Here is a 24,424-nt window from a genome sequence, read left to right on the forward strand (position 1 = left end):
CCTGTGTTTATTCACGAAGACTGCGCGATGTGCAGCCGAAAGTGAACCAACATCGCCCTCTTGTGTTGGCTATTATCATTACTGCTCAGGGACCTCTAATTTGGCTCCGCTTGTTTAATGTACGATGTATAATATGAGCTTAGCTTGCACTCTTAAACTCAAGGACATATGCTCAGGATGAATGCTGTGCTTAGCTTGGGGCCTGGTATTTGGTATTTTTAAATTCCCCTGTGGGTATACAACCTGCTTATGAACTGCATAACTAGCATTTTTTAATGTATTTGTGACTTTTTTTTAATTGTATACAGCCCTCAGAAAGCGAAAGCTCTCCTCCGGATAGTCAGTCATTTTCTGGTGGCTTTTCACCCCCCAGCTCTAAGTGACTAACGGGATTTGTTGTAGGAATGTTCAAAGAGGGCAAACAACGGAAAGTTCACACTACGAGACCTCCTCGTCGTCCCCATGCAGCGAGTGCTGAAATACCATCTGCTTTTACAGGTGAGCGACAGGCAGGGGGGGGCACCGTAAAGAGGGTGCAGATGGGACCCTAAAGACATTTGGAACATAAGTAGATTGATCTGGGTTAGGGGCTCAAAATGCTGTGCTTTCAGGGGGGGTGAAATTTTGTGGGGGCAGCCCTTGACTTACTGGAGCCTTAGCGCTCGCAGAACACTGCCTGGGTCCTTCAGGCTGTTCCAGGAAGCACCAGAACACACACAGACACACACACTTCCAGTGGCAAATTTATATTTACTTCAGTTATCTAATGTGTATATGCAAAGTGACTTAGAGATGGGCTTCAGTTTATTTGTGCTCCTTGGGATTTGAACCCATGACCTATGCATTAGCTAGTACAATGCCCTACTTGTGGAAGTACAGGAGCTGTCTTCAGAGTAGAGTAAGCAAACCCCTGCAAATACAGTGAGAAGATACAGGTTGTAATATTAGAAACCTGATGATAATAATAATGATACTTTTTTGATCCTCATGGGGAAATTCTATTTTTCTCTGCCCCATCTTGCATCTTTAATGAGACATTTGTAGGTGAGAGGAAGCTTGGCAGTAAAAGGCAGCTACCTGCAGTGGCGCCCATGGAGCTGGGGGTTAAGGGCCTATTCTGCTGAAGCTGGGCTTGAACCGACAACCTACTGGTCACATGACCAGAGACTTAGCCCACTGAGCCACACACATGTGACCACAGTATTGTGCTGCTTCAGATGTAACAGTTACAGATTAAATAGCATGTATATGTGTCTACCACCCTCCTAACTGGGAGGTACAAATGTATAGTTCAATGATAAATACTTCCACTAGGGGGCAGTAAAGTCCATGCTTTTTTTACATTCACTGCGGCTTTGCAGATAAAAATGTTACCTGAACCGCTTGTGTTGCTACCTGGTAGCCAAGGTCACGTAACCAACTTCTCAGGCTGCGTTTTCGCTAAGTTTCCCCGTTCCAGTGACACGTAACATCATTCACGGGCTGGAATTTGTGGCGGTACTGGGCGTAGTGCTTGATCATCGCCACTGAAGTTCATGGAAATGTTCCTGGCCCACGTGTCCATGTGGGACCACTGGCCTGGCGGGGAGGGGGGAGGTTGAGCCTGCGCTGGCATCTGGGTCTGCTGAAGCTGGAGGAGCTGAATGCTCTTGTGTTTTTGTCACTGCTTGTCCCAGTATGTCCGCACTGTGCATTTCTTGCAGACCAATGTGTCTGTTTGTGTGTTTAAGTGTGTGTGTGTGTGGTTATGTGTGTCACTGCCGACAGGCAGCCTTGAGCAACATCTCCACATCTCAGCCTCTGTGGGGGGGTGGGGGGGGGCAGCACCTGGTGAGCTCAGTCTGTCAGGGCTGATAACTGCACCCAGAAGTGCCCGCCACTCTCAGCCCCCCCCCAACCCCCCAATCAGTGTAAGCTGATTCCCGGGAGCCCGGCCTCGCTCACTCGCTTGTGCAGGATTAGCGGCTGCTACCTGAGGCCTGTCCCCCCCGTATGCATGGTGGGCCTGGGTGCAGATAGCGCCGTGCCCCCCCGAGTGTGTCAGCGGGGAATCGGCTCAGCTCCCCCCACACCGGGAGGTCCCACATGCTTCTGGGGGCTTTCACACACACACACACCGCTAAACAATATATATGTAAATCAATATATACATACATATATACAGTATATATAAATAAACAGCGTATACATGTGTGTGTCTAGTTGCATAAGCAAATTTAAACCTTTTATTTGTGTGTGGAAATACACATATGTATGTGTACAAATATACATATATACATGTGTGTGTGTATGTGTATATATATATATATATATATATATATATATATATATTGACACTGTTGGATGAAATCGTGCATGTCCATTTTGCCGATTATGACTTTTTCCTCAACATAGAATATGCCCATTCTCCTCTTCCTGCTGATAGGGTTATGGGTTCAAGTTACTACCTGGCTACATATCAGGCTGCAAGGAGGAGGAGAGTGGGGATGAACATGCGGCGGCATCTTCCTCGTTGCTGCAGCGGGTTGTGCATGAGTGTTAACCGGAATGCTTCCTCGATATTCTCCATTTCACCGAGTTGACATGCAGGGCCGATTTCCAGCTGTGTGCTTTTACAGCCATTAGATCCCGTGCTGAACTCTGTAATTATCCATCTTTGTTAATTTGTCCCACTAGCTTAGTTTGATTTTATAAATGCCATGTGGTAAAGGGGAGAAAGTGGATGGGGTGGGGGGGGGGGGGGGCACAAATATATACACACCCAGTAATTAAAGCAGATTTCGCACTTGCCGATTTGCCTCAGCGCGAATTCGCACACTGGCTGCCCCCTCCCTGTCTTTGTTATGACAGACAGTGTCGGCGCGTTAGCCTGACGCGTTAGCCTGACGCGTTAGCTGCTAATTAGCTGCCGCTAATGGAACGGGGAGCGCCGCCGACCGCGGGGCCTGCCTCACCCCGCTGCTCTGATCAAACAGGAGCTGGTGAAGCACACTCCTGACGCGACCAACAAGAGCAATCTGCGGACGGCCCTCGACGCCATGAAGGTAAGCGTCATAGCCGCTCTCTGCGATGCTCGCTACGTTTCATTATCTCTCAGAAGGACTGCGCTTTTATCAGGTCAGCAAGGTCCCCACCGGAATGGAAAAATGAAAAAAGAGTGGAAAAACAATTTTGTTTGCTGCAGGCATTCCCGTTCTCCTTGCTGTAGTGGTACCATTTGTCCCCACAGCGAGGGTGACCAGATAATCCATATCAACGAGGACACTGAGCTGCTTCAGCTTTCCCAAGCTACCGAAGGGCTCCGGCGCTCGGCTAAATAGTTCAGCTCTTCTTGTGCTCTGACTGGTTTGCTTCCTTGACTGAAAGACACGTTAACATTAGTGACACATACATGATTATAGGAGACTGACCAATCAGCACACAGCAAGAACTCGGCGCTTAAGTGAGATCCAGGTTCTTTTAATCGAAATGGTAGTTTACAAATCTTGTCATAGTTCAAAGAATCCCCCCCTGGATTGTCTGGTCACTCTACCTTAGCATTCCCACATTTGGGTGTAACCAATTATAAATGGCGTAGCCAGAAATACTGCCCCCCCCGGCCCAATTATTTATGTAATTTTACATACTCAAAGACCCCTGAATCTGTCAGGGTATCCATGCCGTACTCTGGCCCTATAAGCAACCGATTAGCCAGATAACTGGATGGCACTGAAGGCCTTGCTATCGTCTCAGTTGTAGGCCTTTTAAAAAATCACGGAGAACATGTGATTTTGCTGTTGAGTGGCGCTAAGCAGAGCTTTAAACTTTCTTAATTGAAGCAAATCAGTTGGAGAGGAAACAGCAAATTATGCAGATGAGTATGATGACTCAATTTGGCATGATTATCCACTTAACTTTGATTGGGGGGTATCAGGCTAATGCAGTTAGCTTCTGCTCAGAGCCAGAGCACTAAGAGGATAATAATCATGCCCTTCTGAGTGCTGATTGGCTCATCTTTGCTGAGGGGAATAAGTGCCACTTGTAGGAGTCATCTCCATCACTAAATGTGTCACCCAATGATCTCTCTATCTAGATCACACACAGACATGTCTAAATGTGTCCAAGGTGCACACTTAATGTGATGTCTGTATCACTGTATGATCTGTAAACGTGAAATCTTTCACATCCATTATTTTTGATTGTTTTTCTTCAAAACTTTTCCCTACATTTTATTGTAACCTGCTGGTCTACAGGAGACTTAAAAACAGGCCACGCTGTTAATATTAACATTTACCTATGTAGCAGCTGCTTCTGTCCAAAGCCACGTACAGCTGAGGCAAAGAGCACATTGAAAAGATACTTACTGTCATGGAGTCAACTAGGCTTAAGTGCAGCTGGGCTGAGCTTCCAATGAATGCCGAGGTACAAATGTAGATAGTATTGGAGCAGGAGGTACGGAACAACTTCAACAAAGCAAGAACCGAGACTATGTAAAGACCAGAAGTGCAACGTTAAATACATTCAGGAAATGCATGGAGGCTAGTAGAGAAGCACTGAAAACAGGATAACTGGGTCGTGCTCCCAAATGGGACAGACACAGAATGTGACACTCTTATTTCCTGGGGGGCAGGACCTAGCACAGTATGTCAACGAGGTGAAAAGGGACAATGAGACCTTGAGAGAGATCGACCAGTATCAGAGCTCCATAGAGAACCTGGTAAGTATCTTCATGCAGACGTAAGTAAGTGAGTGCGTTTATGCAAAAGAACCACTGTGATGTTCCAGTGGAGAATCCGCTGAAATACTCCTCACGGATTATTTCTTCGTTATTGAGTTTCACAGTAATGAGAATTTCAGATTTTAATAGGATGTTTATTTTCAATTTCTCGCCGGCTGCAAGTCCGTACCTTTGGGCAACATTCGCGTTCGTCCCTCCATACAAACAAAATTCTCTGTTTCAGGAACGTATTTTGGTTTGTATTTTATGAGAAGGTAATTAGAAGATAATTCCCGCTTTCAAGGCAGGTCCCATGTTAAGCAAGAGAACAAAATGATTGGGCAATGGGGATTACCGAGAGGAAAAAAAAAAATATATATATATATATATATATATATAATAATAATAAAAAAAGAAAAAAAAAAAAAAAATATATATATATATATATATTATTCCAAATGGGCCAAGGTCTCTTTAAGGGCAGAAAAACAAAATCGGAGGCACTGAAAATTGTAACACAGCAAACCCAAACACAAGATGTCCTATTAAGTAGCAGTATTTTGTGTTTCCGTATGGCCTCCCAGGTGACCCTGCTTAAATCGTAAGGAAGCAATTAGTCTAGGCAGGGCCAGCTGGACTTGCTCGATCTGAGTTACCTGTAGGCCCTAGAGCTAGTGATCAATTACCGGCGAGACAGCCTCTTCTCCAGCTTACAAAACATAAACAGAAATAAACAAGTATGCTATAAAAGTAATTACGCAAAACAAAAGGGAGGGAAAAATATGAAAACAATCAAGAAAACAAATTGACATATGTGTAGCGTCATGTTGCAATGTCACTTATTTATCTTGGCACAGAATCAATCCCTGAGGAATTTCGGACGACCCAAAGGTGACGGGGAGGTGCGGGTGGCCACGGTCGACAAACGCGCAAAGCAGGACAGGTGACATTGCTGTGCAGTGCTCCAGTAACACACCTGTCCCCATTGCACACACAGAGGAAAACCTGGAATCTCTGCCAAGTCCCGGTGGGGGCAGGGGAGGGGGGAGGTGGAGATATCTTACCCACTTCCTGTCTCCGCAGGCATATCTTTCTGTTCGACGTCGCGGTGATCATCTGCAAGAGGCGGGGTGACAACTACGAAATGAAGGAGGTGATCGACCTCAACCATTTCAAAATTACCAACAACCCAACGACAGACAAGGAAAACAGGAAGGTCAGTGAACGGCAGAAGGGTGCCCCTTGCAGGAAGCCCCTCCCTCGCACACTCACATTTATTATGTTGTGTCCGACTTTTGTGTCCACTTTCCATCCATCTTTAAAGCCGTGGTCAGGTAAATCAGCAGCCCCTTCCAGTCCATTAGCAATAAAACCACAAACATAAATGACTCACAAAACATACTTCAAAAGAAAGACAATGACATATACAAATGATGAAATTGTTTTCTGTTTTTCTCTCCGCCTTAACCTAACCAACATTTTTGTTCTCACGCATCAGCTTTTTATATTGACATAGATATTGCATTCACATCCATAAACAATAGCATATAATAATAAAACTTATGCAAAACATAAATTTAAATGGCATGTATATATGTGTGCATGTGTTCTACATGCTTAGTGTACAATTCATAAATATCACAAAAACCCCTATGACAAAAATTGCTCATTTTATTTTGATAGCTGCCACAAAGTTCAGCGTAAACAAACAAAAAAATAAAATTCTGAGACCCTGCAGTGAAGATTAAGGCCCAGTCCCATTTCTCCTCCCTTATCCCTACCACTAGATTTTGAGGGCTCTCCCTTCTGAAGTTGACTTCACAGATCGCAGCCACAAGGGGTAGGGCTTGAAATCTTTACCTAGGAATTGGGACACCACTCGCTTATGAGCTGCCTGGTTTGCTCGGGAGTCCCTGGAATAGTACAACATGCTTATAACACAGACAAGTCACTTTAACATTACAACATGATTATACCACTGACGTGTCCCTAGAATATTACAGAATGATTATGACACTGTCGATTTGTGGATTAGCATTCCTTTGACAATGGCACGCAGATACAAAATGAAGCATATTGCATGCAATATTTCTATAAAACATGCACACGTTTTGCATAAACAATGTGTTTATGTTGCATAAACAATATGTCAGGAACAATGTGTTTTACATATTCCACGATGTAGAATAATGCACTTAGAAGACTATTGCACGAAACACAGAAAACAATCGGGGGTGAATTTCCCAAAAGTGTCGTAGCCAAAAAAACTACATGAAAAGGACTTTGAATGCTCTCTCTCTGAATAAGTATGTTCTTAATTCTTCGACGGTTTTGTGAAACTCACCCTTGCTCGGTTCATTTTCTATTAATACTACAGAGATACTGCTCTGTCTCTACGCACGGAATTAGCGATTTCCAGAAAACTGTTTTTGAAAAATACAACCTCATATTCCGTTTCACTTACATTAAACTAAGATATTCCGCTAAAATTAGATTTTTTTGCAAGCGTATTTATAAAGATATGAGCTTCTTTCCCCACACCGCTAACCATCTTTTCTTTTCTTGTTGTGTATTGCAATGCATTGTGGGAATTTTCTTCTTTCACTCGGTTTTGAGTCAGCATCTGAAAAATCTACGTTTTCGAGGGCTATCTCGAGGGCTGAACACCACTACCCCTCGCTGCTAAAAAGAAATGGGACAACACTACCCTACGCGGGTATGCGCAAAACGGAGGGGTAGGACTAAGGGGTAGGGCTAAGGGGGGGTATTGGGATTGGGCCTTAGTTACATAATCCACATGTTTAGACGTTTAGCATGGTAGCTTAATGGCCTTTACCAAAAGTTACAGGAATTTTTTTTTCCTTCTACATGCCTCAGTTAGAGTTTCCTCAGTTCGAGGCCAAATTTGAAATAGCAGGTTTTCTAAAGAACTCTGCACCCTTTTTCCATGCTGGCCAACGCGGATCCTTGATAGACCGCTGTTCCGTAGAGGAAATGAGTTTCTTTCCGGCGTTCCAGTGCTGGAACCCTTGCCGCAAAGGTGTTTTTGAGCGACACTGCTCTGTGAAGGAGACCTTGGCTAATCGCACCGTCTATTTGAAGTCCTGCCCGCCGCCGCCTCCCCGACCCCATCCCTACTATCACGTCTCAGATTTTCTGAGATCCAACCGCTTTCCCGTCTGCCTTTCCCGACATTCAGAGACGGTGGGTGGTCGCCGAGCCTGGAAGAAGTGCCTAGACCTAAACATAAACTGTCTCATTAGTGAGGTCTACTGCAGTAAACGGAAATCCCTCCAAAATCATGCGTTAAGAGGTGTCCTCACGCACTTGCTCTGCCCCGGTGGCGTGTGGAGACGAGATTAGGATCATATTCCCTCAGCTTTCCCGTTGGTGAGTCTGAACACGTCCCAGCATTAGGGGCTGAATTAGTGAAAGACTGGGAAACCGTTCAAGAGACTGGATTTAAGAAGTTGGACTGGTGACCAAGAAACTACAGGTTTCTGTCGCATTAAAGGCCCTACTGTTAGATTTGCAGATAAGCAGCTCTTATGTTTTTTTCCCCAAAAATGTGCTTAAGTTTGCCTCCCTCTCTCAGAATCTTAAAGTGAAAGAATCTCAAAAGTAACTCAAACAGCTTTTTGAGGATATTCTGCTGTTGGTTTTATGAAGATCTTGCTGAGGAAACAGTGACGCGCTGCCACTTACAACCCCTGAATATTATTTCTGTTAGTCTACTCAGACTTCTCTTCAGGAGAAAAACCAGATTTAATATCTTAAAATGGATAAAAAGATAGCTAAACTGAACTTGAACAGCAAATTTCCAGAACTAACTTAGGGAAGTTCTATAAGGGAAATTCTTCATTGGATCACAAGTACTGAGTGAGTTTTGACTCTCAGTACTGTAATGTATGATGAGGAAGCCTGACTTTGGGTCACTTAGGTTTCATCTCAGAAATAACTTGAGTTATTTGGTGTTAGAGGTTTTCCGATGGCCTGCTCAACACCGAAAGCCGGCCATGTGAGGCGACCCTCTGCACCTATCTAACCCTAACTCTCTCTGCTCACACCGCAGTGGTCATATGGCTTCTACCTCACGCACAACCAGGGCCAGACTGGCTTTGAGTTCTTCTTCAAAACCAAGGAGATGAAGAAGAAGTGGCTGGAGCAGTTCGGCATGGCCATGTAAGTAGCACCTCCCCTCCCCGGTCCCGTTTTTCAGGTCTGACCCCCAGGCGGGGGCTGCCCACATCAGTACCTGCTCCATTTGCGCTGGGCTGGGTTCTTGCTTTGCTGTGGTTAAAGGTGCAGAGAGCAGACGTCTTCCCTGGGTAAATCCCTGCATTCATTTATTTATTGCAGTTACTTGAGGAGGGCTGCAGTTTAGTAAGGCACTTTCTGATGTTAAATAATAATTATTTAGCAATAAAGCAATTAAACAGGCAGGCAGTTGCTTTGCAAGTTTGCTGAGTATATTAGTTTGGAGAAACTTTAGAAATTTCAGTCATTGCTTGATGTCCCAAATTTTGGTGTTTGGACTCACTGAGAAGATCGAAAATAAAGACAGACAAAGACTGGGGATGTGAGCAAGGATTCGGTGATCTACAGATGGCTCTGTTTTGATTCGGGGTCCCGCGGGGTGTTGCGGAGGAGCCGTGAACGCCTGCTGTTTTCTCCGTTCCCTTCCTGCCGTCTCTCGCCTTCCCATCCTGCTCAGGAACGTGACGATCGCGACGGAACGTTCCCCTCGACGTGGATCGGCGTCTGACGCAGGAGAGCCTGTTTGTTTGGCTTTGCGTAGGGCTGGCTAGCGTTAGTGTTTGCATACTGGCCAAGGAGAAGGAGTCTTCTAAGCTGCCTCCCTGTCGACCGTCCATCTCCAGGTCCAACATCCGGCCAGAGGACGCCACCAGTAACTCGCACGATTTCCGGATGCACACTTTTGAGAGAGCCACATCCTGCAGCTCCTGTCGGATGCTGCTCAGGTGGGTGTCAATGCCTTCTAAATGTTTTTGCCTGGTAGCTTCTCAGAAAAAACAAATGTGCTTCAGCACTTGGGAGAAGCCTGTAGGCTATTTAATTAGGTTGGTGAAAAAAAGCGTAGAAAATACTCTCACCATAGGACCTTCAGTAAGCGACGGGCGATGGGGGGGGCAGCTGAAGTGTGGAAGTCAGAATCACATGACCTCCATGTCTATTGTGGGTTTCCTCTCCAGGGGGATCTTCAACCAGGGATACCTGTGTGGCAAATGTGGGGCAGGGGCCCACAAAGAGTGCCTGGGGAGGCTGGCCGGCTGTGGAAAGAGGGGCCAAGGTAAGCAGAGGAGCGTCTGGGCCTCAGCTGTCATCACTGCCCTGCCGTGGATCTCGTGGCACTCGGAGATCACTGTGAGCTTAGCTGCAGGCAGTCAGTAGCTGGCGAGCACATGTGGGGTGGGGGCGAGATGCCCAGGGTGAGGGGGGAGAGGTTATTTTAAACAGCTAATATTATGCAGTAAATATTATATAATATGGTGGTGCAGTGGTTAGCACTGTTGCTTCTCACCTCTGGGACCTGGGTTCAAGTCTCCGCCTGGGTTACATGTGTGTGGAGTTTGCATGTTCTCCCCATGTCGTCGTGGGGTTTCCTCTGGGTACTACAGTTTCCCCCCCACAGTCCAAAAACATGCTGAGGCTAATTGGAGTTACTAAATTGCCCATAGGTGTGCATGTGTGAGTGAATGGTGTGTGAGTGTGCCCTGCGATGGGCTGGCCCCCCGTCCAGGGTTGTTCCCTGCCTCGTGCCCATTGCTTCCGGGATAGGCTCCGGACCCCCCCCCACGACCCAGTAGGATAAGCGGGTTGGAAATTGGATGGATGGATATTAATTACTTGCATGACACTAATATTAGTGATTAAACATAAATTACATGCAGGACACGTAATGCGTGTCTCTTGAGTTGGCAGGAGGGAAGAGTGGATTTTGGGAAGGTATCGGGGAGAGCATGTTGACTCAAACAGAGCCAAGGACAGGATTTGAACCCACAGCCGTGGAGGTGTGAAGCTATAGCACCTCTGGCTATATAAATAACATAATATATAAATAGACACGTGCTGTGTGGGAGGAGGTGTGTGGCTGTGCGGAGCGTACGATACTGTGCTTAAGATCAGAAGGTCGCTGGTTCAAATCCCAGGATTGGCCAAGCGATATCCCTGTTGGGCCCTTGAGCAAGGCCCTTAACCTCGCTTCCTCAAAAATGTTTATCACTTTGCTAAAAAGCATCTGCTAAATAAATAAAACGTTGGTGTTTATGGCGTTATGGAGCCAGCGGTGTCCTATTTCTGTGTGCGTGTCTTTCGTCGCTCAGAGCGCCTATGCTCGTATATCGCTGCGGTCCGCCCCACCGCCGGCGCGAGCCTCACACGCTCTCTCTCCACGGGGAGCCGTCGGCCGCCACATGCCGCCGTAGCTGTGTGAGCTTGGCTGCTGGGCACGGTGCCAGCAGTGAGGCAGGCCCTCCACGGATGCCAATGGGGAGGCGGAGAGGCACTAAGCAGGTCCGTCCCGGGGAGGGCAGGACGACACAGGCGCGGCGGCTCTGCTCCTGCCAGACGCGCTCTTCTCTGTCTGCTGTACCTCTGCTCTACTGACCCATGCCTGTTATTCAACCTATTTCAGATTTCGGATCCGATACATTACAGGTAAGAAACACGCCACTTCTCAATAACTTAACAAATATACTTCATTTAATGCTAATCGGGCAGCCCTGATTGGGGGAGAAGGGGGGCGTAACTCGGGTCCTTAGTAACGAATAACACCAAGCGATTTGTTTAAAGGAAATTTGAGCCAATGACGTTGTTGCTTTCTGACTCCCTTTAAAAGTTTTACAGTTTTCAGTGAGGATTAATAATGCAATTTGCACTTAATGCACCTATTCACTTTATCACAAAGGGATAATATATTTATTGAAGTTTTGTCAGAAGACTTTCAGGACATGTGTACTGAAGGCAACGTTATTAATTTCTTCTTCTCTGTCTTGTGGTGCATGTAACTCCAGGCCACTGTATGTATCTGTGTTACCAAACAAACATATCCTTTAATGATTTGTAATGTGCTTCTATTAGGCTGCAGTCCTGAGGGTATGAATCAGCTGCATGTGAAGAACAGGGAATTAGCTGCTTGATGAATGAAGGGCAATTCATTAACTGCAATTGTGGATTGAGTAAATGATATTTGCGTTTTTTTTTATCCCGCAGAGGGGGACCGGAGACCCAGGTCAGTAGCTGCTGAATGTGATCCTGCATCGACAGGCATATTAAGGGCTATTTATTTATTAACTGCTTGTTTAAATTTTTTCCCCTTCCTAACCCCTTAAAATAGAAAAGCACAAACAGCCGTGGGGGGGGGGGGGGGGGGGTGGGGCTTCAATTACAGGAGTCACCCACCCTTTCATTTTCAGGGCCCCCTGTCGAGGCACAGCTGACAATCCGCGGGCGCTCCGAGCTGCCTTTGTGCATTAACCGAATTTGCTGGGTGGGGGGGGGGGGAGCTCTGCCTGCAGTGCCTCACTGCAAATTGTGCTGGAGGTGGCCGGTCGTATAGTTTAGCCCCGCCCCCTTTTAAAAACAATAGCGTCTGATTCCAAAGTTTGGATGCAGAATGCCGTAGGCTGCTTTCATCAAAAGAACGTGGTACTTTGCAGACAGTCCCTGCATGCAGAACCTGTTCTACAGCTGCAGCCTTTCCTAACACCTCTGAGATGCCTGAGAGGATGGGTTAAAGAATTCCTAATCATAGATTTGCATCGGCAGCCCTGGTGGCGATCTGGCGCACGTCCCTTTATGAGCTAATGATATCGAGGGCTTTCATCTGCCAGTGTAACTCTTTACGACACCGTTATCTATGAAACTCTACACACGGACCATTGATTTAAGTCCCACTGTACGGCACGCCGTAACTTCCTATAGCTTCTATAAAAGGTTTTCTTTTCTCTTTTTTTTTTTAAGCTGGGGTTTATTTACGAGGATTCCTGCTGTCATATTTCACCGGGGAAATCACACGCTAGCGAGCGAAGAGCAACTAATAGAGCGATAACATCCTCATGTAGAGCCAGACGGCCACACAGCCGCAGTCCCGGAGGAGTCAGCAGTTGATGAAGCACTTGCACACGCATGCACGCAGATGTAGGGGCACACACCCATTACCCGCCAGGCCCGTTTCATGCCCATCTGAGAGTGTTTTTTTAATAATCGGCACATCCTTCTTAAACCTCCCCTCCTTTAAATGAGGCCCTAAGTGATTAGCGCAAGTTGTGATGAGAGCAAGTCGCTCTTGGGCTGACCTACGCAAACACACAGCCAGAAATGCAGGCGGACTGGTTCGGTCAGCCTCGTGATGGCTAAATTCATCATTCTTTTGACTACCAGTTTCCTTCTCCCGCCGTACCGGTTCTAAGGAATGATGCTGAGTGTTTACTTCTCTGAGTGTTTACCTCTCTGTTTACTACTTCTCAGTGCAGAGTGCGTGGCCGCAACAAAGTACAGTGCAGTCAAGAAAAAGTCCCCCACTTTACATACGTATTATCACAAAAATTCCCATAATTCTCTTCAGGTGTAGCTCCGATCGACTGCCACATTATGCGTCGGGAACTAACATTTCCCGCTGATAACCGACAGCAAATATCACGTGTCAGGTAATCAAAAGGCTCTCTTAAGGACACGGAGGATCAGAGAGGGGAAAGTGACAGTTACGGTGGGATATGAACTGAACTTCACCACCGCATGAGTACCGACGAGTCTCATCTCCACCAAAGTAGAAGGACGTTACCTGTGTCTGTTTCTCCCTAATTCAAAAATCCTAAAATTCTTTATTTTTTCTCAATTACACTATTATTTTCATTGGAAGTTTTGCAAAATGAACAGCAAAAGCGAAATATTTCTGCTAGTTGAAGGCGTGTTTTGGCCAGCACACATTTTTCAGGGTCACCTGCACTTGTCATTTTATATTTCTTTAATTCCCATATTGTGCTTTTTTATTTGTATTAAGCTGATTAATTAAAATCTTTCATAGTGATACCAACTATTAACACCAGATGTTTCCAGAACCTTCTTGAAATTTGAAGCCCCGTTGAGGGCTGTGACGGTGCTGCACATGGCCTAGCAGGGGGGGGGGGCAACTCTAACACGTGGATTAGCTAGTGTTGGCTAGTCCTGCATTAGCGAATAATGCTAACGCCCGTCGATGTCTCGCAGGTTTGCCAAAGATGCTCGTTACCCATGAGTACCACGGCATCCCAAGTCCTTTGTGCGGTCCTCCGTTAAACATCCAGATCGGCGACATTGTGGAGCTTCTCTGTGCTGATATTCACAGCTCCTGGTGGCAGGTGAGGACCACTGACGACACCCTCTACCATTTAACGCGGTGCAAACGGAATACCACTCCAGGATTATTCCCTGTTTTTTTTTTTTTTTGGAATTGGGGGGTAGGCCTGTGTCCACACGCCCTTTGAATAAACATTTTATTGGAGCAAAATGAAATTCAACTTGGCAGATTCCCAGTGGAAGACACAGTTATGGAGACAGCTTGGGAGTGACTCTGGCCTCTTGTGATCCAATCGCATCATCATGATTTTTGGAGATGGTATCTGTGAAATAATGATGTCACTCACATTTTTAATTTGATGTATAGTTTAATTTGGTGGAGCATTTAATTTAATGTTAAAAAGTGGCACGGTGCTCGTGTCGGACTCATCCGTTCTGCACCAGAAGACGAAGTGAGGGTGCTCCATATGTTAATCCTGCTTAAAGCCCAGAGACGACTTCCGCTATCCTGCTTCCGACAAAGTGCAATCAATCTCTCTTATTTGATTTCATCTTTTGGCTGCCTTCTGTTTACGTTAACAGGGCATTATGTTCAATCCCTGTCGTGTCCGCGGCGGTAGCTTACTGAGCACACAGCCTATCTGAGAGCACTGGCCGAATGGTGTTAAGGTTGGAGTTGAGTAAGGTTGGGACAGACAGTTTGCACTTAGTTGTGCTTAAGGAAGGAACATTAAGAGCGCCAGGTCAAGTATAAAAATTCTGGCCAGTGTGTGTATCTGTGTTTGCAATAAAATCAGGGGGATTTGTTACTTTTGACGTGTCTTCATGACGATGCCACATGGACTATGCTTACTCGAAGGTATAAGAAATTTCTTGGCAGTTTTTCATATTTCCCTGTCATGTTATAATGGAGATCTGTAACTGGTCACGGAAATAGTGCTAACAGGTTGTTTTTCACACTCCCTGACCTAAACACGATTGTTTTTTTCCCCGCTTTTTTACGTGGTTGAAATTTCACTAAAATGTAATTAGGTTTGATGATTTCTGTCAGCCCAAACAGGAGGCTACTGTACTGCTCGGTTGTTAAATATTATTCATGAGATTAACCTGAGGCTACTTGTTTGGATAGTTTTCAAATCCATCCGGTGGCTGGACATGAATGACACTGAGGATGTCAAGTTTCACTCAGGTGGGGACACAAGACTTAATGTGATGTAATTTTTCTTTGTGTTTTCAGGGTAAGATACTGAGAACGGGAGAAAGTGGCTTTTTCCCGAGTAACAATGTGAAACCATGCCCATGCGTAAGTATACACCAGAATGTCGTTAGTGCTTCTGTCATAGCAGTCTCTGTGGAACTGATGTAGTGTATCAGTGAGCACTGTGATTATTAACAAAAACACCAGTATTCATAGCCAGCAAGTAACCACGCCAACGGTAAACACTGTCAACAATGTCTAAGGTCGTGGGTGGCAAACCAAACTGCTATCTTCATGAAATTGTGGTAATGGATGCTGAATAAATAGCCTTCGTTAATGTTTTGTTTTTTTTGTTCATAATGGTGCCTGTCTCCTTTTTCACAATGCAGGTCCCAAAACCGGTTGATTACTCTGCACAGCTCTGGTGAGTTTGTAGAATAGCACCGTATTTGACGTTAGCACCGTATTTGACGTTAGCACCGTATTTGACGTTAGCACCGTATTTGACGTTAGCACCGTATTTGACGTTAGTACCGTATTTGACGTTAGCACCGTATTTGACGTTAGCACCGTATTTGACGTTAGCACCGTATTTGACGTTATTTGACCTCATGGCTCCTTCAACAGGAACACTGTACTGAAACATTTATTTGTTGATAGATTGGGATGCATTGTTTGCTCCACATTATACAGCTGTAATTCAGATTTGAAGCACATTTGACTCCCTTAATATTGTCTGGCTTGGTGTGGTGAAGATCCATCTCCTAAATGAGGCAAATGGTGTCTTATGCGGCAGTTCTTGCATGGGTTAGGTTTGCAGGGGCGATGGAGAGACCCCAGGCTGAGGCGGAGCTGATTGACAGGGGAAATAGCACGTACCTTGTGAGACATAGGAGCAAGGAGCAAAACGAGTATGCCATAAGCATCAAGTAAGTCCAACCGTTAATCAAGGAGGATCTCTTCAAAGATCTTCCTTTCATGTGTAGTACTACAGCCCTTTTTGGCAAAGGGAATGCATTATCGTTTAATGCCCCACGTCACTTGTCAACCACCTATTAGATACTATGGTTCCTGTGGGTCCCCTTAGTGTTTGAGATCCTGCTTTGGTTACACGCGTCATGTTACCTGAGTCGATCTCAGCCCACGCCCCCTGAATTGAGATGGGGCTCTTGAGGGTGAAAAGCCTAGTATTGACAAGGGACCAAGTTCTCCTTGGATCAAAAACAGACTTCGTAATTACTGTTAGTGTTGATATGGCTTTGACTGAGGGTTTCAGTGTATCATTCTTCAATGCTGCATAATCCCTCAGAAACTCTTAATAACTTCCATGCTCCCAAACCACTTATCCTGAACAGTTATGCAGTGGCCTGGAACTTACCCAGGAAGGGCATGGAGCAGGGGACTCCCTGGATTGACTGCCAGTCTTTTGCAGGCCACACACATGCTAACAATTTACTGATGCCAATTCACTTAACCGTGTGTGGAAGAAATCCAGAATACCCAGAGGAAACCCAGACTATACTCACACGTAGACCCTTATGGTGCAAGGTCCCAGTTCTGCCCTGAGCTAACTTGCCACCCATACCATTCAGATACAACCCTAGAACAAATACAGTCCAGTTAGGAGTATACCCAGGAATAGATGTTTTTAATAGGAGCGTTAGTAAAGTTACACACTGAAGGCAATCTGCAGATCTTGCGACTAACCGTAACGACATGTACAGTAAAACAAACTTCCAGAGCGCTCCGCTCATTGTTCATTGACTCCCCCACAGATACAACAATGATGTGAAGCACATCAAGATCTTGAATAAGGACGGCTGGTTCTGCATCACAGAGAACAAGAAGTTCAAAAGCATATTAGTAAGTAAACGTTTTTTGTTCTGCCCGACCACACGCCTATCGTAGCATATGGGTTGGACCTGAACTCTCCTTATAAAATGCTACTACTAGGAGCTCATCGAGTACTACAAGCATCAGTCCCTGAAGGAAGGCTTCCGTAGTCTCGACACCACGCTTCAGTTTCCGTACCGGGAGCCGGAGAATAACACGAAGCTCAGAAGCCAGCGGCCCGGGAGCCATGGTGAGTGTCACCCACTGATGTCATCATTTCCTGTGTCTAGAACATCAGTTCAATCCTACATCCCTACTCTGCTTGCTTCTATCTCTCTTTCCTGCTTTCGTCACGTTATTGTCCCACTCCTGTTAGTGCAGTTTCCCAATCCGGTCCTCGGGGCCTCACAGTTGGTCCATGTTTTTGCTTCCTCTGAGCTCCCTGCCAGACATTTTTGCTCCCTCCCAGCTCCCACTAGGGAGCAAAACTGTGGACTGTCTGTGCTGGTGCCTGAGGACCAGACTGGGAAACATTGCGTTAGTGTCGTCACATTCATTTTCCAAAACCAATCAATATACCCATAGCTTAACTATATTTGCATTTAATAGTATATGCTACCATAACATAATTTTCATGCCATGGATGGTGTAAAATAAAGTAAAATCTTTAACATGTTTCAGATTATGAGGCGATTATTCTAGCATTGCTACAATTACAAACCAGGAACCTCGTACAAATAATAGGCAGAGTGATGTGATAGAAGGTTCCAGAAAAAACGCATGTGAGGCTCACTGAGGTGAGGAAAGGGTTAAAAGCAATAAGTGTTCCTTCGCTGTAGCTCCAGTCAAATGCTCTCCAGAGCTGGTTTGAGAGTTTATGATGTCCAGGTGAGATTACTCTGCGGTGCCACAGGTCACTGTGCTGGAAATGCGATGGGAAATGCGACGTGCCACAAGACTGGGCCCACGGTCCCACTGGAAGAGCAAAATGCCTCATTTTGAAAAAACCTGATTTCATTTTGCCTGTCTTAGGCAAACAAACAGTAGGAAAGATGGTAAATGAGGAAAACCTAAGAGGAACATGGGTTTTACATGTTCAGTAGAGTTCATTTCGGGTTACTCAGACGCTCCAGCCACCGCCCATCACCCCCCCCCCCCTCCCCCGCATCTCAGGCTTGCGGGCTAATCTGTGTTTTCTCTTCTCTACGAGGAAACCATACATGTACTGGTTAGTAATGTGGGTCAGCTGAGAGGAAGTGGTGGATCCTCTTAAATGCTCTCAGTTTTATGTAGTCGAGGTTCATTTAGGCTTGAGAGACAGCAGGACACACTTCTCTAGGACAGCAGTATAAAAACCACTGTAACCTTGAATTTGCATGTCTTTCAGGTCTGAAGAGTTCAGACACTTTTTTCCAAACATTAAAATTATTATTTACAATACTCTTAGCAGAAAAAATATACAGATGGATTAAATTGAAATTTGTTCATGTATTTTTATATCAGCACATGTTCAAAATGGGGAAGGTAATTGAATGATTAAAAAAATAAACATTCAAGGCATTCAATGATTATTTTATATTATTAAAATTTGAATACTTATTTTGGATATGTCACATTTTTTAGCCAAAAAAATATTTTTTTTAGAAAAAGTGGGATCTTCTTGTTGGATAATATACATTCACATAAACGGACAGGACAGGAGTTTATTTTGGGAGGTTGTGTGTACTTGTATGCACCTCTGCAGAAGTCCTCCTGTTAGACATTTACATGTTTAGCGTTAAGGAAGCACTTTGGCATTTATATAAACCTGTTCTCTCTGTCAGAGCTGAGCTACTGTTTGGGAATAAATTTTCACTTGCAGTCGGGTAGCAGCTTGACGGAATGAAGCGCGTGTGTGCGCCGTGAAAAGCCTGGTGGATTTTCTGCTGAGAAATGTTAAAAAAAGGGAGAAAAGGAGGGTTGGTTTTGAAATGGTGTTTAATCTGGGAAAAGATGGGCAAAGGCACAGCAGAGGATGTAAAAATAAATTCTTAATTAGAGGTCTGGCTGCCTTCCCCGTTTGACGCCGCCGGGTCAGTGCGTGTTTCTCGTAGTCGCACTTAGCAGAGCTGTTAAAGAGCGTGAGCCACCGACCTCTTGGTTTGGTAGCTCTATACTTTGTGTAGTGCATTCTGGGACAGATAGTGGGACACATTAAAAGCTGTGGTTTATGCCTTATGTACTGCCTTGTAAATACCGTTAACAGACGTGGTAGGTAATGTGGAGAAGGAGCAGTGTGGTTTAGATACAAAATTTAATTAATTGAAAAAACTACATCCAAAACCCACTGGTTCTGGTCCAATGGCCATGTGGTCAAGTCCAGGGCCGGTCCTAGCCAATGTGAGAATCACTGCCGGCGCCCCCTGTCTGAGGCACTGTGAAATTGACTGGCATATTGGCACCCCCCTCAGAAGTTGGTACCTATGCCTTGACCAGCCCTGATAAACTCACTTACTTAATTACTTGACTGATCTTTCAATAAAGTGAATCACATGAGACCTGGACCTCCTAATGAGTAATATAAAATGTTAAACAATAATATAAATATAACAAGTCATTCATAAATGACCATGATTAAATTAAAGGGACATGGGGGGTCATTGCCAGACAGTACTGGATCGCTGACGGCTGCATCCATTGATAGACGCTACGCATAACTCGGTATTTTTCAGCAGCTGTCCGAATCGTGGTTAATTAAAAGCTAGCTGACCGCATTGTGTGCGAAATACAGAATTTCCGTGTCATGTGTTGTTGCTCTTGTTGCATCAGCTGCTGTGTTATCAGTTCCTGGTGGTCAGACCTCCCGTTAATATTTTGTTTTTCTTCCTGATATTCTGCACCCTCCTCCCACAATCCCAAGATCCTTTAGTTCCTCCTGCTGACTCCAGCTTTGTTCTCCCTTCATCTGCTCCTTTCTGGTCAGGTACAGGTACTGGTTTCTGTTCCTCTCCACCCCTCCCCCCCCCCCCCCCCCCCGAATCCAGGCCCCGGATCACAGGCTTGCTTCTTTGAAAGCCCCTCCCCCCTCGCCATATCTTGCCAGGCCACTGTTTGTTTACACGCCCGACTGCGCATGTCAAAGAAATCTCCGTGCAAGGCGATCTCATGGTGCCATATGCAGTCAATGAATGAATAGGGAAAGAGGAGCGGGCCAGTCAGGGTCGAGTCAGGTCACGTTCCCGGTCATCGGAGCGCATACCACTCCACATGGGAACCCAATGGATTCTTCCTGTGACCAGGCCCAGCGTCAGATAGGAACCAATAAGAACAATTTCAAATTTTCGGCAAGGTTCATCCCAAAGCTCATACGATAAGCCCACACCTTGCTTTTCTGAGGGTTATCCGTCAGAGGCTTCTGTGCTTACTGTCGCTGACTTATTAGCTGACACAAATCCAGACATAAAACATTCATTTAATATAAGTCGCACTGTGAATCACAAAGACCATCTGCTTTTTCCTGGCGGATTCTGAAGATTTATTGGATTGCGCTCTTAGTTGATTGTAAGGCTTCTCGTCCAGGATATCCCCATGTAGGTTACGTAAAATGGATAGGTGAATAGAATAGGAGGTATGAGACATTCCCAGGTACTGCTTGACGCATCATGAAAGACCTTTGCATGGAGATTGTTTCAGTACACATTGAGTTTTGTCCATTGTCTTTGTGTGTGTGCTGGGAGAAAAAGATCTGGAAAAGTCTTGTTAATGAATTATTCTGGTCCTGCTGCCCCATCCCAGTCCTGAGTCCAAGGGTAATGGGCATCGCCATCGCCAGATATGATTACAGCGCCAGGGACATGCGGGAGCTGTCCCTGATGGAAGGTGACGTGGTGAAGATCTACAACAAGTTGGGCGCCAATGGCTGGTGGAAGGGCGAGGTGAACAGCAGGGTAAGTGCCAAGGGAGCCCAAAGAGCCTTGGACGGCCAACGTCAACATGTGTGCAGGGTAGTGGAAGCAACACTTAGACTGACACCCTCATTCCTGATGTAGGTCTATCTGTTGGCCTTTCGCCTTTAGTTGATCTGCTGATCATTGTGTTTGATTTGCAGATTGGCTGGTTTCCATCCACCTACGTGGAGGAGGAGTGACCAGGCTTGATGGGATGGGAAGGGATTTGGGGCAGGGTGTTGAACACAGCCTCTGAGATGAAGGGTAGCTGCCGGCAGTAAGTCTCTGCCCACAAGCTCCACCAATGGCTGCCTTCTGCCAGTCTGACACATGCTGGGAATGTTTGGACGGCTTGCTCTGCTGATTGGAGGCCCATAGTTCAGTGTGGGTTCTTCCAGTTCCAGTGGAACCTCAGTACCTGTCCCCTAGAGAGACTACCTTATCCTAATCCCTTCCCTCCCACTGTCAATGTCCCCCCCCCCAACAGACACGACTCTGATTGTGAGAGAGAAGGCTTGGACTGTTAAGGCCATTTTGCTCCAAAAACAAAACAAAGTTTTTACAAGCACTGGCTGCAGGACAATTTTATCTTATTTATTTTGAACAAAGAAGTAAGAAGAAAGAGGAGAAGATACTGAAATCATCCAGGGTAAAGAACATAGAGAAGCTCATGCAAGATGCTGCTTCAGGATAAGCAATACTGAGAACTTGGCAGTAACATCATCTATAATCAGCCAGTTAACTACAGGATACAGAAGACAGCACTTATATTGCTTGTTTTAATGTTTTTTTTATTGGATATTGATTGTATCCAGATAGGTCTGTTAATCAAGCAAAAGTAAAAATATTTAAAAATGACCACTGGCTAATGTAATCCAAGAGGCATACTGTACTATTTAAAGCAACCAGAATTGCTGCAAACTGCTTAAAATGCCCCTTGTCATCAAATGATATAGGCTAGTTTTATAAACCAAACCAAACGTTTTCTTCTTATTTGAAATAACGGATGACGTGTAATAAATTACTTCCTATCGGTTGTTTTTTTAACACGTCTGAAAACTGCAGAAATTGTTGGTCGCACCGAATAAGAGAATGACAGGTGACACCGATGCGACCCTTGTCGGACTTGGTATGCAAGCCTTCGTAGAAATACGCCCGTCCCATTCAGAAGGTTTAGATGTTTTTGTGCAAGAAAATAAGGACTTAGTTTGAAATGGCCTTCACTCTACTCACTACCTCTGTGCCCAACCTAGCCATGCCCCCCTACTTGATGACTGTGCTGACACCCCCAGTTCTGCAGGGGGCTAGTGGGCTGTGGCTTCTTTCAAGGTCCTCCCCCCGCTTCAGGTAAGACCCACCCACCAGGGAAACCGCTGGTAGGTTAAACCCCGGGTGGGAATTTGAGATCCAGTATAAGACGAGGATTGTCAAGTCCGTGTCTCTCCCTCGGTAAACTGATATGATTTTCTGTCATGTGCCCATCAGCGATCACTCTAAAAACACTTTGCTAGTCGTCTCAATCTGTTTCCCTGATTGGCACAGGGTGTCAGAGATGTGGGTGGCTGTAACGCTTAGCAAGCTGTTGACACAGAACGAAACAGGCGCTGCACTGACATCCTCGTACGGCAGCGGTGCAGTTTTCTAACGTCGCCGTTTGCAGGGCACAGTGCCTGGAGCATTGAAATAATTGGGGCTTTCTGTTCGAGAGGAATCCCATTTGAGGTCATAGCTAGTCTCATCTTTATCCCATAAAGAGCAGGATTATGTTCTGAAATGCTTGTTGTAGATGGAATATTTACAGATTATCTCAGTTATACGAGCCAAGTGGATTAAATGTACTTGATTTAAAAAAGCACCAAAAAACAAGACATTGTTTACAGAGAAATATGCATTTAATATTGTTGTTATCCTTTTAACGTGTATAAGTCGAGAGAGTTGGTTTTGTTTCTTTAAACTGCTGTTTTTTTTTTTTTTTTGACAACTTTGTATCACTGATGCAAGAATTTAACTTGTACTGTCACTCATGTGATTAATCCAAAAATCGTACAGGACTCCAACTACTGAATTTACTGAGAACTACATATGAGACGTAAATGGGGTCCTGAGGCACTTTGAAACATATGTGATGATATTTGTGTTTTTATGCATACTGTGACCGATGTACATACCCTGTACATAGTCCTGTTTGTTCTTTTTTATGTTGAATAAATGTTTTGATGAATTAATGGAATGAGAGGTTGATTTTTAGTTGTGTATAAAGAACTGAGCCCAGAACAGCATGATGCAGAGTTGGAGTGGGTATGGCCTTCAGAGAGAGTCATGGAGAAAACTCACCAGAAACGTAGTATTTGGGTCCTGCATCTCAAACTTTACTGTATAGGACAGGCATGTATGTATGTATGTATGGATGGATGGATGGATGGATGGATGGGTGGATAAAGAAATAAATATACATTTGGCTAAGTATAAAGTTAGTTATTGCCCTTTGGGGCTGAATCAAAGCCTTTGCAGAAAATAAAATAAAGGTCTCTGAAGTCTCCAGAATTTATCCGATTTATGATTCAAATGGTGAGTCAGTCCTTACACACTGTTTAAACAGACTGGCATTAATGCACTTTGGAAAACAGTTTGGAAATTGTGCTGTTTCTTCCTGGAACACAACCCAGCTCAATCCAGCATGATCCAAGAGTTAGAGTTTAGTTTGTAAATCTTCTAAATTGTCATGAATGCCAGCAGATATGTCTTTAATCATCTTGAAATCCAAAATATTGTGCTTCTCACTGGTTCTGGTGCCAGTAGTCCTGGTTTCTCGTTTAGAAGACGCGGTGGCACCTTCCACTATTACTGAAGTCGCAGTTCAGCCCAGTGGCCACTAGATGCCAGTAGGAAAGTTTGAGCAGCACATCAACGCCAGTTGCGTTTCCTGCCAGCGGATCTCGGAGGGCGTCGTGCCCAACTTACTCAAAGAGGAGTAGAATTAACTTACACAGCCTCAAAAATGATCTTGGCTGGTAATGTTCTAATGCCTTTGGTTGATGCCCATCTGGTGGGTGTCTAAGAATAATAAATATTGCAGTCCACTCTGTAAAGACATAGAGACAGATTGTAAAATCTCCCGTTAGAGGAAGACGCCAAAAGGCACCACGTTAGCATCAGATAGTTAGACTTTGTTAGCACCTCCAATTAAAGGTGTCTTTCTTTGCTTTTTTTCCCCTCCCTCTCTTTTTTTGATAATTATCCCCAGTGGGTAATCTCTCTTGTTCTTCTTATAGGTCACCACTCAGTCTGTGTGTATCCTAAGTAGTTTTTTAGGTTTGGGCTCACAGAAGGGGGCGCCGTCGTCGGGGGGGGGGGGGGGGGGGGGGATTAACCGCAGATCTTGGCTCGCGCTCCAGGAGGAGGAGACGTAACACTCTGGATTTCTCCAGCTTTCCTCCAGTAATCCGTTTGCACCCCTCCCCAGGGGGGACAAAC

At 45.2% G+C, this 24,424-nt stretch overlaps 1 protein-coding gene across 1 annotated transcript in view; it reads left to right on the forward strand.

Annotated features, from left to right (window-relative positions):
* The window catches only part of vav3b (vav 3 guanine nucleotide exchange factor b), a 46,871-nt gene extending 23,696 nt beyond the window's left edge, over positions 1 to 23,175 (forward strand). The window contains exons 11-28 of the mRNA XM_023822284.2: positions 403 to 498; positions 2,976 to 3,044; positions 4,610 to 4,696; positions 5,554 to 5,639; positions 5,780 to 5,912; positions 8,769 to 8,878; positions 9,577 to 9,678; positions 9,910 to 10,007; positions 11,352 to 11,374; positions 11,930 to 11,948; positions 13,925 to 14,055; positions 15,231 to 15,296; positions 15,581 to 15,615; positions 16,004 to 16,120; positions 16,967 to 17,054; positions 17,145 to 17,274; positions 20,799 to 20,950; positions 21,112 to 23,175. Coding sequence (XP_023678052.1) covers positions 403 to 498; positions 2,976 to 3,044; positions 4,610 to 4,696; positions 5,554 to 5,639; positions 5,780 to 5,912; positions 8,769 to 8,878; positions 9,577 to 9,678; positions 9,910 to 10,007; positions 11,352 to 11,374; positions 11,930 to 11,948; positions 13,925 to 14,055; positions 15,231 to 15,296; positions 15,581 to 15,615; positions 16,004 to 16,120; positions 16,967 to 17,054; positions 17,145 to 17,274; positions 20,799 to 20,950; positions 21,112 to 21,150 — 1,581 coding nt within the window. The 3' untranslated portion in view covers positions 21,151 to 23,175. The remainder of the gene's footprint in view (positions 1 to 402; positions 499 to 2,975; positions 3,045 to 4,609; positions 4,697 to 5,553; positions 5,640 to 5,779; positions 5,913 to 8,768; positions 8,879 to 9,576; positions 9,679 to 9,909; positions 10,008 to 11,351; positions 11,375 to 11,929; positions 11,949 to 13,924; positions 14,056 to 15,230; positions 15,297 to 15,580; positions 15,616 to 16,003; positions 16,121 to 16,966; positions 17,055 to 17,144; positions 17,275 to 20,798; positions 20,951 to 21,111) is intronic.
* Positions 23,176 to 24,424: the final 1,249 nt, after the last annotated feature.

Source organism: Paramormyrops kingsleyae, chromosome 21 (assembly GCF_048594095.1).
Source record: "Paramormyrops kingsleyae isolate MSU_618 chromosome 21, PKINGS_0.4, whole genome shotgun sequence".
Taxonomy (NCBI): Eukaryota; Metazoa; Chordata; class Actinopteri; order Osteoglossiformes; family Mormyridae; genus Paramormyrops; species Paramormyrops kingsleyae.